General features: G+C 33.1%; 1 protein-coding gene and 1 long non-coding RNA gene across 3 annotated transcripts; one reads left to right on the forward strand and one right to left on the reverse strand.

Moving 5' to 3' along the window:
* Nucleotides 1-189: 189 nt before the first annotated feature.
* Nucleotides 190-1595, reverse strand: LOC120137501 (H/ACA ribonucleoprotein complex subunit 3-like protein). 2 transcript variants are annotated; one of them, XM_039153236.1, is made up of 4 exons: nucleotides 1486-1595; nucleotides 1315-1393; nucleotides 797-839; nucleotides 190-299 (listed from the first exon to the last, which is right to left on the reverse strand). In XM_039153236.1, the coding sequence occupies exons 2-4, from the start codon at nucleotides 1366-1368 to the stop codon at nucleotides 202-204; spliced, it is 195 nt and encodes a 64-aa protein (XP_039009167.1). In that variant the 5' UTR covers nucleotides 1369-1393; nucleotides 1486-1595; the 3' UTR covers nucleotides 190-201. The 2 variants fall into 2 exon arrangements, with proteins under 2 accessions (XP_039009167.1, XP_039009168.1); XM_039153237.1 differs by having other exon boundaries at nucleotides 1504-1522.
* Nucleotides 1596-3743: 2148 nt separating this feature from the next.
* On the forward strand, nucleotides 3744-5009 carry LOC120137499. The gene is made up of 5 exons (XR_005517436.1): nucleotides 3744-3821; nucleotides 3909-4126; nucleotides 4224-4346; nucleotides 4456-4853; nucleotides 4938-5009. It is a non-coding gene; the product is annotated as an uncharacterized LOC120137499 (long non-coding RNA).
* Nucleotides 5010-17287: the final 12278 nt, after the last annotated feature.

Below are 17287 nucleotides of genomic sequence, written 5' to 3' on the forward strand. Positions count from 1 at the left end.
ACTTAACATAATCGTTAATCTCGAAAAATAAAACTACTTGCATTACTTAAGATGTTCTTGGAACCATACATTAAAGAGTTTGTAATTTTAACTCATCCTCCTCCTTCTAAAGAGACTCTGCTATGCGCTAGAAACTTCATTATAGATCCAAAGATCATATATCTTGATAGAAGTACAACATGCATGACATTTTCGACGATTTCAATATTTCGGAGCCGGCTGCTGGGTCGGCAACAATCCAAAACGCTTCTTCAAAAGAACTCTCTGTCTTGAAAATTTGTCATCAGGGGAGAAACGGGCTGCATAAATGTTGGTAAAAGAGAAAAAGAAACAATCATCAGAAAAAAAATTACAGTACTTGTGAGTAAGATTTTTGTGCAACTTTCAACAAAATTTCCTAATCCTATTAACTTCAACACAACCAGAAAAAAGATCATATAATAGCCTAACAAGTGCAAGCCAATGTTATCACCCGTTACTGTCGAGTGCCACTGAAGACATGAAGAGGTACCAACTTGCCAATACATGACAAATAAGAGGTACCTTTTGCTCAGAACTCATAACACTTACAATTCTCAACCACAATAGACATCTTGTGCTGAGTTCAAATCAAGGCCGACAAGACAAGAAAAATGTAGATCAAAGAAGGTAATATGAATGCACGTGTGTATATATATATATGTATGTATGTATGCATATATATTTATTGATATACACATATATATGCATCAATAGGAACCCAGGTCAAACATAAGATGCAAGACAGAAAGGAAATATATGATTCAGGCCATATTACCCGGATGAGCAGACTGAGTAGGCAACCCCAATGGTGATTCTTTCTGCACACAAAGTCGATGCAAACGTAAACATAGAGAAATAACTAATGAAATATTCATTATCCATGAATCAGAAACCTTAAAATATTGCTATAACAAGATCATATGATGGTGACCAGTCGACGTTCGACGGCAGTGCAGAGATTAAAACTTAAGTACTGTCTGGAACTTCGATGCATTATATAACAAGTTTATTCAGCCAGAAACACCCTAAATTATTATGGAAATGTAAACATATCCTACCAATAAGTTCTTAGCTTCCGCAGAGAACCTCGATTTCCAAAATAAAACAAAGGGTTAAACTTCAAAGTGAAATTTCTGAAGAAGGTTTCAGTTTCAGTACACACAAGATTGACCTTCCCACAGTCTCAAACACCACAAACAAAACATGTAAAGGAATTTCTACATGCCTAAGAATGTTCATCTGTAGTTTTACCTAATTATCAATGGAAAGAGATCATGGGTCAATGGGATTTACCTTAGTGGTGTAAACTTTGTCTCCATTCTCGTTTATGTAAAACTGGAGATACATCTTATACAATCAAAAGAGAAGCAAACTGTCAAAAAAGAAGAAGGAAATATTAGAACTTTCATGAAATTAAACGAAAACCCAGAAAGAAAAACTAGGTATAGAAAGGAAATTGTGAACCTTTTTATGGAGCTGCACCTTCTCTGATGGAGGCTTGGGGAAGCAACTAAAGGGAAAGGAAATTTAGAGGCTTTCTAGGGTTTACTCTTTGCAACTGTGACTCTGTGAGGGGTGATGGACCATTACAGGCTTAATGAACACAAGCTGAACTTGTAATTGGGCCATAAGTATAGAGAACCTCATTGATTCTATACTTATCGAGCCATCCTTGAAGAATATAGGGATAAGTAAAATTTAATTCGATTTGAAAAATCAATTCAATTTAAGTTTTATATATTAGATTTAATTTTAAAATTTTAAAATAAAATTTAAATTATAAGATATGTCTCGTCAATTCAAAATTTAATAGATTTTTAAAGAATAATAATAATTTTTTTATTATCGAAGTCTTTTGATTTCTTCGAGATCTTGTATTTCTAAAAAGAATGATAAAAAGAAGAAAATATGGTGTCAAATCCTTATTTGAAATTTTATAGTAATCTTTAACATTAACGTCAAATATAAAGTTACAATGACTACTCGTATATGAAAAATTTAATAGATGTGATTAACGATAATTAACATTAACGTCCAAGTTTCTTCTCATGTCGGAGAAACAAACACGTAAGGCAAAATAATAAATTATTTGAGAGAGTCTTGCCATGCACGTAACCAAGTTGCCCTTTCACCACTCCACAAAGGCAACAAAGGACGAGGCAAACCAAATAGCAGATGGCACCAAATAAGAAGATGGCCGGTTGAGCTCATAAATCTGCGAATTCAAAGCAATCAATGATCCCCCAACAATTTTCATATCTACAAAAAGGTCCCCCACTGTGTACTTTATCTCTTTAGATCTTGTTTCTGAAACATCACTTTTGCAAATTAACATCAAAAAGTAAGTGGCGGCACTATGAGGTAATTTTTCTTCATTAATGAGAGACAACGACCATTCTCTCAATTTAAGCCAAGCCATGTTCTTATATAACCCTCACCTTAGCTCTTACCTTCTGCATATCCAAATCTCTTACAGAAATCTGTTACATACATGGTGAATTTGCTAATCCATAGGTTCACCTCTGAGGTTGCTCCGCCGTGGTTTATCACCGTGATGAGGAAAAGAACGATGACGATGTTGGACACTATTACTGAAGAGGATAGAGATGACAGCTACACCGATACTTTAGTCCCTGCGGCTCCTGCTGCTGCTGGTTCATCGTCTTCAGCCACCACAGTGACGGCTGACTCCATATGTTTTTTTCACAGGAGTGTCAAGTTTTTCGATTTTTGATAACTAGAAAACTATGTATTGAAGATGTATCTTCAATTCATTTTCCAGTTTTGTTTCTTCTTTAAACCCTTTCTTCCTTCTTCAACAAGGTATTGGACAGATGACCACTGACCTAGACTTTTGTTGGTCTATATGCGTGTGCAGAGACAGTAATTTTGATTAATAAAAACTTTTGAGTTATATAAGCAACGATATCAATCAAATTAATATTAATTATTATTGGTGCGTGTATTTAGTCCTCGAAAATTCGTGCATGTCATTCAATCTACTCAATCAATTTAGTCCACATTAAATTTTGGTAATGAACCGATTTCATAGGTTCCACGTCCACCTCTTCTGCTCTCTTTCTATTATTCCCGGCCCCCATTAATCATCCAGCATTGTTTCTTCTTCCAATTTTAATCTTCATTAATAGGATATTAATGTTGTTGAATTTGATAATTTTTTGAGGAGGAAAAGGAAATGAGGGTGTCTAAGTCTCAGTCAGATATGGCAATCATGAAAGAAGAGGTGTCCTTGATCAATAGCAAGCTTTAGTTGTAACACACAAACAAAAAACGAACGATGGCGACTCGGACGAATTCGAATAGCGGGATACGTGTCGGGAAGTACGAGCTAAGGAGGACGTTGGGAGAAGGAACATACGCAAAGGTGAAATTCCTGGCTGAAGAGGGCGTAGCAATCAAGATTATTGATAAAAAAATAAAGTTTCCAAGCATAAAATGACTGCTCAGGTAAATATTTTCTTTTTTTTTTAACGTTTCAATTCACTGATTTATTCCCAGTTAATTCTTTGTCCTCTGCAGTTTAAACGTGAAATTTCAACCACGAAGCTCATTTGACACCCGAATGTCATCCGCATGTACGAGGTAATGTCTAGCAAAAGGAAGATTTACATCATGCTGGAATTTGTCACCAGTGCGAACTTTTCGACAAAATTGTAAGATAGCAACCAAAACAACTATGTTTCTTCATCGGTGTTTGAATACGAAATATATAATTGGTGTAGATTATTAATGCTGTAGATTATTGCCATAGCAGAGGTGTTTACCATAGAGATCTTAAGGTGTGGGATACAGTTTTATTATGTTCAATAACCCCTTTGCCTTGTGAATTTATCTGATATAGTGGATCTGTCTTCTGTCATTTGCAGCCTGAGAATTTGCTTCTAGATTCTAAAAGGGTGCTTAAAGATTCAGATTTTGGTTTGACTGTTTTATCGTAAAAGTTCGCGTTAGCACGTCGTCTTCATGTCTTATGACATTTCTCTGTGTGTGTGTGATAATATACATACAACATCTTATCCTTTTTGTGTCGGAGGACGGTTTACTTTACACAACATGTGGAACACCAAATTATGTTGCTCCAGAGGTAAGACGTGGTTCATTCTCTCCGCAAAAACGGTTGATCGGCTTTCGTTGTAAACCAGATTCCTTTTCTTACTGGTCCGTTTATCTTTGATTTCTAGGTGACAAAAATAAAGGGTATCATGGAGCTAAAGCAGATGTGTGGTCATGTGGTGTTATACTCCGTCTTAATGGCTGGTTACCTGCCTTTTGATGACTCCAATTTGATATGTCTGTATAGTCAGGTACTTATTCCCTCCATGTCCGTCTCTCGGAATTCTTAATCCCCTACCGAGCCAGAATTCGGAAATATAAATAAGAAAACATATGAACACATACAAGCACAGAAAACAGACACCTGCGATGTTTGTATTTACACAGAACAATGCTGTCATGCTGGTGACCAATTTGATTTATGTCTTCTAAAGGAGTTCCCTGTCTGCCTGCAGATATTCAAGGCAAACCTCAATTTTACTTCATGATTCTCGCCAGGTGCAAGGGTCTTAATCAAGAGCTTTCTCGATCCTAATCCGTCGACCGTATGTGACTTTCTCCTTTTACTCGTGTTTTCGATGTTCTCTTGAAGGTGTATGCAGATATATAGGCTTCATTCTTCATTTCTTTGTGATTAAACCAGAGGATAACAATCTCCGAGATTCTCGAGAACGAGTGGTTTAAGAAAGGATATATAAACCGCCAAGGTTCGAGCAAGCCGATGTTACCCTTGATGATCCCGATTCCTTTTTCGGTGTGTTTTTCTCACATATGGAATGTGGTTTTGTAGTGTTGGTGGTGGTGCAAATGGTATGATGAGTCTGTGTGCATGATTTCGGTAGCAGTATTCTCAAAACCTCGTTTTCGAATGGCGGGAAGAAAGGCCTGCACTACCTATTACGATAACGTATGAAGAATGATTAACATCCCACAATGTCCGGAAATTAATATATAATCAATTAATTATTGTTTTTGCAATGAAAAATTAAGAATTCAAATCTAATTTAATTAACGATCTCCTTTAACTGAATAAATACAACGCTATTTAATCGATTAAAATTTTAGAGAAAAAAGTTAACAATTCGTTGCATTTAACTGAAGAGAATTAGTTACATAATATGAAGTAGTACGACGTCCGTCTCTTTTCCAACCAAAGCAGTGAATTGCCAATATTTATTCTCGAGAATTTAAAGATTCAAATTAGTAATTTTAATAAAAAATAAATTAAACATGAAAAAGAAAATAAAAAAGAATTAAATTAAGGCAGAATAAATAAAATAAAGGAAGCAAACGCATGACAAGAATTAAATAAGTTTAAAAGGAAATTAAATTAATAAAATAAAAATGTAAAATGAGTAAAACAAAATCTAATTAAGTTAAATGAATAAAATTATAAGACGGTAATTCACAAATCAGCATGAAATTAATGGAATTAAAAAGGAATTAAAAAACAAAACGTAAATTAAATAAATTTAAAAAAATGCAAAATGAACAATAAAAAATGAAAAGTTAATTCGAAATAAATTAAGACTAGGTTATGGGAAGGAGACCCTAAACAATTAAAAACAATTTTAAAGATTCATGGAAACAATTATCTTTTATCTGTGTAAAAACACATGGATTCCATAAATATTCGAATTGGTTTATCAGCTCATTCAATTGAGTACAAATTACAAAATCTTAAAATACTGATTCGTTTTTCCTTAAAAAAATCTCACTAAAGATCCACTGTCGTTCTTCGTTAAGAAACCTAAAGGAAGGCTAAATCTAAGAAGATTCAACGGAAAACTTTTTTTCTTGTTCATCGAGTTTCTCTTTTTCAATGTGATTTTCAAATAAAAGTAAGTTTGAAATTGATTGAAACAATAAAAACAAAAGAAAAAAAAAGAATTTGTCAATATCCACCGAGAAACCTCGAGGAAGACTATTTAAGAAAATATATTCGAAATTTTTTTCTCGTTCTTTGATTTCTTCTCATTCTATGGAATTTTCACAAAAGTAAAATAGCAAGAATAAAATAATAAATAAATAAATAAGACTTACATTTGATTAAAAATTCTATTTTATACTTTGTGTTTTCTCAACTTACAAATCTTATGGTGGTTTTCTTTTTTCTCTTTTTTTTCTCTAAAAAATTGCTCCCCTTTACATAACATTTGTAACATCCTCAATACCGGGTTAATGATTAAAGTGTAAGATTTTAAAATTCAATGACCAAATTAGATAAATTGAAAAGTGAATAAATTATTTGAAATGTATTGTGTAGGATGATTTAACAAATGAAGGAGAAGGAAAGGGGCAAAAGGGTCATTAAACAAAGGAAATAATAAAATAATAATTAATGAGTATTATAATACCCATGTGGAGCATATGTTTTGGGAAACAAGTTCCAGACAATTATCTTCTTCATCTTATTCTCTTCTCCAACGTGAAGCCACAAGCCAAGGTAAGTTTGATTTATTTTGGTTAATCCTTAAAATTCAAGAGTGGGTTTTGATTAGGGATGGCAACGGGCCGGGTTCGGGCCGGGTATTGGTCCCCCCGTCCCCGTCCTCGTTTAAAAAAACCGTATCCGTCTCCACTTAAAAAACAACGGGGATTTAAATGTGGATCCCTATCAGGTAATCAGGGAAAACCGCGGGGAAACATGTATCCCCATTTAGCATAAACAGTTATTTAAACGGGTATCGGGCTGGGTATATATATTTAAATTAAATATATAAATATTATATATATATTTTTTAATTTAAATTAAATTTATTAATATTATATATATATATAAATAATTATTATTATTTTTAATATTTTTCGGGTCGGGTATCGAGCTGGGTAATCGGGTAATCGGGGCAGGGATTACTAAACCCGTCCTCATCCCCGTTTAGCATAAACAGTTTTTCCCCATCCCCATTTAGCATAAACAATTTTTTCTCGTCCCCGTTTAATTCAGTTTTTATTTTTTCCCGTCGGGTTCGGGTTTTTTTTGCAATCCCTAGTTTTGATCCTTAGGTGATACTTAAGCTTAAGGAAAACTTAAGTTGTCTTATAATCAAAAGATGAAGAAGATATGAAAGATTAAAGAGAATGGGTTTCAAAGTGAATTTCTGAAAAAGAGTTAATAAATGAACTTTGAGATGGAATTTGACTTGTCATCAATATGAATAAGAAGCTATAAGTGTTGGAATTAAGTTTGGATAACATGGAAAATTTGGTATGATTCTTAGCTTTAAGAATTTGGATTAGATGTGGAAGATAATAAGGTATTGAAATGAAAAAAGTTAGTTAAAATGGTTGTAGTTGAGTTTAGTGGCATGAAAGGAGTTTTATACGAGGAAATTTAATGAAAAGTTGTGGAATTTTCGGGTGAAACCAGTTTATTATTAACAGGTGCATCGATACACTATGAATGGGTACCGATGCATTAAGACCAATTTTGGTTCATTAAATTAGCCGAAGTTATTAATACCAAGTTATCAAGTTTAGGCTTCTGAAAATCGTCTCGGAATTTATGTTTATGTAGATATCGAGCCTAAATGAGTTCCGGAACAAGTGACAAGTAAGATCGATCGAGGAAAAGGCAAGGAAATATATGTTAGTGCATATGCATAACATGGTTATAATAGCCTACTAAACTCTAGACTTGTGATAAGTCTAGTTCCAATATCATTGGTACATGAATGCATTCCATAGTATGATACATGACATGAGTTCATATTATATGCATTATGTGACATGAATATGCAGGAAAAGTTATATGAGCTACGTGATAAAGGTATGGAAATGATATGTCTATGAGATACACTATGTGAATTATGAAAACCCATGTTATGTAGATGAGAACTATATTTATAGTTGGCATGCCAATAGTAGAGGGTCTACGCGGTCATTCGGGACAATTCTACGTGGTTATTCGGGACATATATGTATTCTTTGGAACATGTATGAGGTCTTTTGAGACGCCTACTTGATCTTTGGTATATGTATATGATTCTTAAGGAATTTCTATGTGGTCCTTATGGACAATCTTATATGGCACTACGGTGCAATTCTACGCGACACTTCGGTGCAAATTTCTACGTTGTCCTTCAGGACAAATTCTACGTGGCACTTTAGTGCAATTTATATGAGCTGTGGTGACAGCATAGTGCACAACCTCACAGTACTCACATACCTCAGGTTCTCAGTATTGTATAATGGGCTATTGAACTTATTATATTAATTCATGATGGTTCATTTGATCAGATTATGGGTAAAATACATGATTATGCAATTTGCATGGATTGAATATATGATTTTATGATATTGCATTTCATTATGACATTTTCATTATATTTTATTGTCATTATTATTATGCCTCACTAAGTCGATGACTTAGCGTGTGAGTGTTTTACACGTAGGATCATAAAAATAGACAAGCAATGTTAGACAGCTGGGACAACATTTCTCCTACAACTATCAGATCAGAAGAAACTTAAACAATATGTCTTATTATGTGATAAATAGGTTGGCATGTAAACAAAGTCGGTAAATTAAGTATTTATGCTCTGATCGAGTTTTGTAATGTTTTAAACGTATTTATGTAAATGTAACTATATAGCGATGAAAGGTTAAATTTTTACGAGTTTTATGTACGTTTTACGAAAGTTACTATAGCAGTGCATCGATATACAATTTATATTCGATATTTTTGTGCATCGGTACATTGTAGTAGTGCATCGATACACTGTAGCACTGTTCACGGTACTATTTAGTACGGTTCACGTACTATTCATACCATATAGTATTGTTCATAAATACATTTTTGCCTTAACTTTTTATAATGAAACATAATTTAATAGTATATTATTATATTTTCTTAATATGAGTTCAAATATTTTGTTATTTTGTAAGAATATTATTTCAAAAAGTTAATGTGACATCTCAGACTCGTATCTGGGTCGGGTACGGGCTGGGGTGTTACATTTAATGGTATTAGAGCTATGATTTAGTCGATTATTTTCATAAACCGAAGTTTAGAATGTCTTATAATGTATACATGCCAACAAAATAGTGAAAACTTCTGATCTGGTATAGTAATGAATATGTTGTGCTAATAGAATTATATGTTTATTCTTAATAGATATCCGGACATGATAGTTCTAGAAGTGAGGCGGGAGATGAAAGGTCCGCTGAAAGTAGTAATTCACCTGTCCTGGCTAGGCAAGGTGAAGAACATGCATCTTCTGGAGTGCCTGTAGCTGATCAATATGTGTTATTTAGAACGTTAGATGCGGTATTAACGCGTTTCTAACCTCTTGCTCCATCAACTCCCAGAGTAAATATAGCAAAGGAGTTGAGAGAATTAGGAGCTCCCGAATTTAAGGGAGAAGTCGATGAAGGTCTGGTTGCAGTGGATCTTTGGTTAAATGATTTGAAAATCATGTTGGATGGTCTCCACTGGTCTGATGTGGGGAAGTTGGATAGAACTGTGTCTTTACTTAGAGGAAAAACTAGAATATGGTGGATGAATGTCACCATGAGGATATCAAGTGATCAAGTAACTTGGTCTCTATTCTTGGAAGAGTTTAAACACAAGTATATTGGAGATCAATTCATCAAGCAAATGAAGCAGGAGTTTATGAATTTGAAACAGATGAATCGCTCCGTATATGAATATGAATGTGAATTTAATAAGTTGAGTCGATTTGCAGCTAAGCTTGTTACTACAGAGAAAGACGCTTGTGAATGGTTTGTGGAGGGCTTATGCCCTATATTGAAAGAGATGTTGATAGTACTGAACTTGTCCTCATTCCAAGAGGTGATTAATCGTGCTAAAGACCTTGAGAGAGCTCATAATAAAAGATTTGGGGACTCAAGAGTTCATACATCTAAGAGGACTGGTGCTTCTTCAAGCACAACACCACCTAAAAGAGGAAGAGATTCAAGATTCCAATCTCAAGCTAGATCAGAATCAATTGCAACATCTGCTAGAGGAGCAAGTCATATGAGAGCTAGCAGATGCAATTAGTGGGATCCGGTACTGGGAGAGCCACTCAAGGTCAAGCGAGACAATGTCATCATTGTGGGAAAAATCATTTTGGAACATGTCGAATGACTTCTGGAGTCTGTTTTCGATGCGGTGAGGCCGAACATTTTATTCGGGATTGTCCATTAATGGTTGGTGAGCCTGCACCATCTCAAAGAAATGTTTCTGCCTCACAACGAGGACGATGAAGAGGTAGAGGGAGGAATCAATCTGAATCCTCTACACAACTTAAAATTTTCTCTACTGCACGGGTATACAATTTAAAGACAAGTGAAGACTGTGATGATCTCGATGTTATAGCAGGTACTTTCCAATTGTATGATAAATTAGTATTGGTGTTGATTGATATGAGTTCCAATTATTCTTATATTAGTAGTAAATTAGTAAAAGAATTAAGAATGCTATTAGAAGCTACGAGTAATGAGGTGATAGTAACTAACCCTTTAGGGCACAGTGCTCGGGTGAATAAAGTTTGTAAGGGATGTCCCATAAGGATTTAGGGAATTAAATTTCCTGCTAATCTTATGGAACTACCTTTTGATAAATTCGAAGTAATTCTGGGAATTGATTGGATGTTTCGTTATTATGGGAATATTGATTGTAGATTGAAAAAGGTAACCCTGAGAAGTCCAGAAGGAATAGAGGTGAATGTGATCAGTGAAAGGTTTAATCCTTTAGCAAATGTAATATCGGCAATGACAACAAAGAAGTTGATGCTACAAGGATGTCAAGGTTTTCTTGCAAATGTAGTAGATACAAGAGTTAAAGAGAAAGGGTTATATGAGATCCCGATAGTCATAGAATTCCCTGATGTGTTCCCTGCTGAGTTACCAGGATTACTTCCAGATAGAGAGGTAGAGTTTCAAATTGAAGTCATATCGGGAACAACTCCTATTGCAATGGCACCTTATCATATGGCTCCGAAAGAATTGCAGTAATTGAAGAAGCAATTGCAAGAGTTACTAGAGAAGGGATTTATTCGACCAAGTGTGTCACTTTGGGGAGCTCCAGTGTTATTTGTTAAGAATAATGATGGTTCAATGCGTCTTTGCATTGACTATCGACAGCTCAATAAGGTGACAATCAATAACAAGTATCCCCTTTCCCGAATTGATGACTTGTTTGATCAATTAAAGGGAGCTTCGATATTTTTGAAGGTTGACTTACGCTCTGGATATCATGGATCTCATGAACATGTTTTTTCAGGCCTATTTGAACCAGTTTGTTGTTGTCTTTATTGATGACATACTAGTGTATTCGAAATCCAATAAAGAGCATAGCGCACATTTGAGCATAATCTTACAAGTTCTCAGAGATAAGAAGTTGTATGCCAAATTGTCTAAATGCGAGTTTTGGTTAAATGAAGTAATTTTCTTAGGTCATGTGATCTCTGCAGATGGGATTAGGATGGACCCTCAAAAGATAAAAACTATAATGGATTGGTAAGTTCCAAAGAATGTATCGTAAGTTCAGAGTTTTCTTGGACTTGCAGGTTATTATCGAATATTTGTTAAAAAAATCGATGATAGTGTTACCTTTAACAAAGCTGATGAGAAAGAATGTACCATTTATCTGGACTTCGAAGTGCCAAGAAAGTTTTGAAGCTTTAAAGAAAATTTTGACAGAAGCTCTTGTATTGGTTCAACCTGAATCCGGTAATAATTTTGTGGTGTATAGTGATGCGTCCCATAATGGCTTGGGATGCGTTCTAATGCAAGAAGGTAAGGTGGTAGCCTATGCTTCGAGGCAATTAAAGTCGCATGAGAAGAATTATCCATCACATGATCTGGAGATGGTTGTTGTAGTGTTTGCTCTCAAGATATGGCATCACTACCTCTACGGAGAACGTTGTTACTTGTATACAGATCATAAGAGCTTGAAGTATTTGATGACTCAAAAAAGAACTTAATTTGAGGCAAAGAAGATGGGTTGAGTTTTTAAAAGATTATGATGTGATAATTGACTACCATCCCGAAAAGGCTAACGTGGTAGCAGATGCTTTGAGCAAGAAAACGTTTGCAGTTTTACGAGCTATGGACGTAAGATTATCTTTAACTGGAGACGGTGGCCTATGTGCAGAGTTAAAGCTTAAACTAACGTGGTTGGATCGAATATTAATAAAATGGGGTTTTAAGTGATTTGATGAAATATGGTCAATTATTGTAGTTTAAAAGCATATTTGACTTGTTAAAGATGTAAATAAGAGATTTGGAGCCTTAGAAGTGATTGAAAACATGTTTGAAAATTTAGGGTGATTATTAGTTTTGAGTATTCTTTAGAGATTTATAAATGTAAGTTAGTTTAGATAAGTGATAATAAGTTTAATGGTATGGTTAGAGATAAAAGTAAGATATTTAGGTGAAATTTGTGTAAAATTCGAAGTAAAATCTAGGTAAGGGTATTGGTACTGGAAGAACAGTACTTATACTATAAGGTTAAATTGAAGGATTCTGATGAACAATATCGATATCAATTTAAAGAAGTATTGATATTAAGGTGTAAGTATCGATACCGATATGAAGGTATCGATACCGTAATCAAAAATGAAATTCCATAATGTTATAATGATATCGATACCGAAGTGGGTATCGGTACTATAAAAGAGAAGTATCGATACTATAAGAGGGGTACCGATACTATTCAGTCGGGAATTTTAAGTTAGGATGAATTTTAATAAAATTCGGAATTTATAGTACTTTGGAGTATTATTACCTTGGATAAATGTTAGTAAGTAATCTGACATCATATTTAAATGTGTGATTATGGATTCTTGTGTAGATCGTAATCAAGCTCCTTAGTCAAGCAAACATAAAGGCAATGATAAAGTCGCTGAATAGTCGAACTACATTTTGGGCATAATAATGAGGCAAACTAGGTAAGTGCATTTATTATGTATTTATATGTTATGATGGTCATAGATGTATTTTGTTTAATGTATATGTGTGCAACCCACGTAATTCATAATGGGATTGTGAATTACCGTATCGACACTATGTGTGCAAAACCATGAAATTTATAATGAGTTGAAATATTCAATTTGTATTTTGATATTTTATAATACACTTATGTTTTGATTTCACCTCATTATTATTATGCCTCACTAAGTGAATACTTAGCGTGTATTGGTTTCACGCGTAGGTATTAGTACAAGTGGAGTAAGGAGTGCAGCTGACATCGTCAATCAAATGTTGCCTCATCAGTAACTGTATAACTATTATGTCTACTTTTGATATTAGTAGATAGCATGTAATAGACTTATGATAATGCTCTGGAAAGTATTTGACTTATGATGACTGTAATATTTAATATGTTAGAATTTTAAGACTATTTTACATACTATAAGTTAATGAACATTTTATTATTATTACATTAAAATGTTTTAGGTATAAAACAAAATTTTACTAGTTTTCAAAAGAGAAAAATGTTTTTAAAAGTCATGTGACATCTGTGACTTGTGTACGGGAAATGAGTGTTACAGAAACAGTATATCGTGGACTTGAATGAAAAGACATGTACCCGTAGAAAGTGGAAACTATGTGGAATTCCTTGTCCTCATGCTTGTTGTGCAATATGACATAGTGGTGGGGACCCATATGAGTATTTGTACTCCTGTTATCACAAGGACACTTACAGTAAAACATATAAATATGTTTTACAACCTATTAATAGGCCTCAAGTTTGGAAGAAATATAGAATTAAGCCTGTTCTTCCATCAGTTGATAGAGATATGCCTGGAAGGCCTAAGAAAAATCGAAGGAAGTTAAAAGATGAACAAAAAAAAGTCAAGCCTGGACATCTAAATAGGGTTGATCTTATTATGAGTTGTAGAAATTGTGGTGGATAATGACATAATAAAAGATCATGTACTCAACCTAAAACTACAAACCAGGTAAGCTGCATTTATTAGGACTTTTTTTTACTTTTTAATTGTGTTCCATTTATATATTCAATTTTTCTTTTTTGTCTTTTTTTGTTCAGGGGAGCAATATGGATAACATTTCTTTAGCAAGATCAACAAGTGCAACGGTATCAAATAGTACATAGCTTCAAGGAAATAAAAGAAAAAAGAAAATGTCAATAATTATTTTGATAGATCAACAAGAAATAGAAGATACAACGGGATAAGCCTCTACACTAGTTTGAGGACTAAGGAGCAGGCTTTCTATGTAAGATCAAGTTTTAAACTTATTTTTTTGTTATTAATAATTCATGAATATTTTAATATTGTTATTTTGTAACAGTCTAATTCACTTAATCCAAAGAAGAGGAAATGAGTTGACGAACCTATGGGTATTCAAGAATCGATTGCACCAAAGAAAAAGAAATGAATTGTTGATTGCAGTAGTTATTAGGGATACGGGTGTTGTTGCTTTTTGTGCCTAAACCCAAATATTTGTCTAACTTTTTTGTTATTAGGGATATATGATAACTTTTTGGTTAAAGATGCATTTTTGTTTACCATGATAAGAAATGAATTGTGAATTGCAGTAGTTATTAGGGATATGGATAACTTTTTTGTTAAAGATGCTTTTTGGGTAGAATAATAAGAAAATGATACAAATATTGTCAATCATTTTGTTCATGAAACATGTTATTTATGGATGAAATTATACTAGCAAACATTTGGATATGGAAATTACTGTCAATTATTTTGTGAATGAAATAGGTTATCACAACAGTAAATAATTCATTGTAAAAAAGTAATTGTCAACACTTAATATTTGACATTAACACTAAATAATAAAATCTGAACTGTGAATAATAGACGAACATAAACTCCTTTCAACATATTAATTCAGCTTAAACACTAAACTGCTACTAGAAGTAATATTATCACAAAGATACATATGACACACAATATAGATCAAATGAACTTTGTCTTATAAAAATCTTTTTTTCTTCTTCAATGCTTTAGTTTTTCCATTAATGCTCTTAATCTTTCATTTTAATTCATTGTCATTAACTTCACTTTGCACACTTTCATTCTCTTCCAATGGCATATTGTTCGCATGACCAGTTGAAATACCTCCACAACTTCTAATATGTCTTCTAGGTCTTTTATTCTCATTCACTAAATCTTGTTCACTGTCACGTAATTGTCGTAGTAATTGATTTGCTCATTTAGGCATGCTATCATCATATCATTCAAAATACCTACAACCATGCTACAAAAAGGGAAAAACAAATTCCATTACCAGCTCATATATACATTTCTTATTATAAGCCAACTAACATTCAAAAATAAAGTATCAACCTTCTTTCGGGGTTTAAATCACTCCATAAAGTTTCTCTGGGATCCAATTTATTGCAATAACATTTTTTGGGTTCTCCATCGTACACGAAATCTCGTTGAGAACAACTAAAGATACTTGGAGAATCGAATCTGTCCATTAGAGAGTTTCTTACCCTACATACATTTTCAACATACTATCAATACTATTTCTTACTAGAAACCCAAATAAAAACAAAAAAAATTACTCTATCATTATGTTCCAAACCGATTCATTTCGAACTAAGATATACAACAATGTTCCAGGCTTATGAATAACTCATTCATAACATCTATAAAACTCATTTGAAAATAAGAAACAACCCCAAACATTATAGAAAACTAATTTGAAAACCCATTCGAAAATAAGGAAATAGTGCATTATTCCATTCAAAAAACTAAACTCACATTCGAAATCATTGATGTTATGCGAATAATCGATAGGAAAATAAGAAAACTCACCTTCGTTTTCGACTGGGGAGGAAGCTTCAATGAATTTGAAAAAAATAAAAGGGTTAATGAAACCCTAAACCCTAATTTTTTAGGCATAATCGGGTATGAGGAATTCAAATTGTGAGAAGATATAAGGGGAATAGCAGGGCGTGTTTTTCTCATTAAATTCAAACTTAATAATCTATTAAATAGGTTTTATTTCTTTAAGTAACCAAGTAACCATCTTGGTCCAGTGGCAAATTGAATCCCATTTCATCCCTTATACCCAGGTTTAAGTCCCCCATGCATTTGACCTTTTCATAATCCATCAAATAATAACCAGTCAAATAGTGACACATGTCACATGTCACTATCTGATTGGTCATAATTAATAAAATATAATTAAAAATAATAATTTTTATTTTTTTTAAAAAAAATCTGACGTGGCATTACCACGTCATAAATCCCAATGAGCTGAACATTCACGTTAACTTTTCCCTCCACGTGTGCTTGTTCCATCAGCATCTGGATTTGACTATCAGTTGATTGACGATTTCCATCCACCCTTGGTTGTTTCTGACCCAAAACTAAACGTTCACTGGTCAAATTTTCCAAAAAAAAAACAATATATGCAAGTTTGACACTAGTGTCAAATGTTAGTTATTTTATTGCATTATACCAAGATAAAATTCTAGAATATTTTCATTAATGTTATATACATTAATTAAAAAACTAAAACAATAAAATATCCTAAATTACCCTAAATAAATTATGGAAAGTATAAATGAATTTAATTACAAATATTTAATAAATTTATTGAAAAGTTGTAATAAATTAAAATTTCCTTATCAGGTCCTTATTCAATTTTCATGTGATGTCTTCGCTAAAATACGTATATCTTGAGTTTCTGACATCTGATTGAGGTCTTTCAAAATACGTTGAAAAGCTAACTAAAATATGGTCATATTTCAAGACATCATACCTTGAAAATGTACAAATATTGCTTGAAAATTTGTTGCAAGTCGACTGACATTTCGTGCTTCAAAATCAATTTCAATAAAAATGTTTATGTTTTAGAAAAAAGTAGATCGGAAGAAAATCAGGTATTACAATTAAAACTCCCTTTAATCATTGAAGTCGTAGTGAGTTCAAAATAATTTGAAGTTTCGAATGATAATTCAAGGACTTTCAGTTTTGTTTTGGGGTTAACTACATGAATGATTATTTATGTTTGTGTTTTGTTCATTTTTTGTCTTTGATTTCAAAAAAACATAAGATATGATCACTTTCATTTTTATTTAATTAAGGTGCGGTCACCTCGAGTTAACTTTCGTTAACAATAGTTAAATATTTTGATATAATCACACATTTAGTACATGTTATTTACATATTATCTCAATTTGGTATACTTTTAATAAATTAAAATAAATTTAATCCTCCAATTGAATGATGTCACATGTCATGCCACG

Source organism: Hibiscus syriacus, unplaced genomic scaffold (genome assembly GCF_006381635.1).
Source record: "Hibiscus syriacus cultivar Baekdansim isolate YM2019G1 unplaced genomic scaffold, ASM638163v2 tig00110674_pilon, whole genome shotgun sequence".
Classification (NCBI taxonomy): Eukaryota; Viridiplantae; Streptophyta; class Magnoliopsida; order Malvales; family Malvaceae; genus Hibiscus; species Hibiscus syriacus.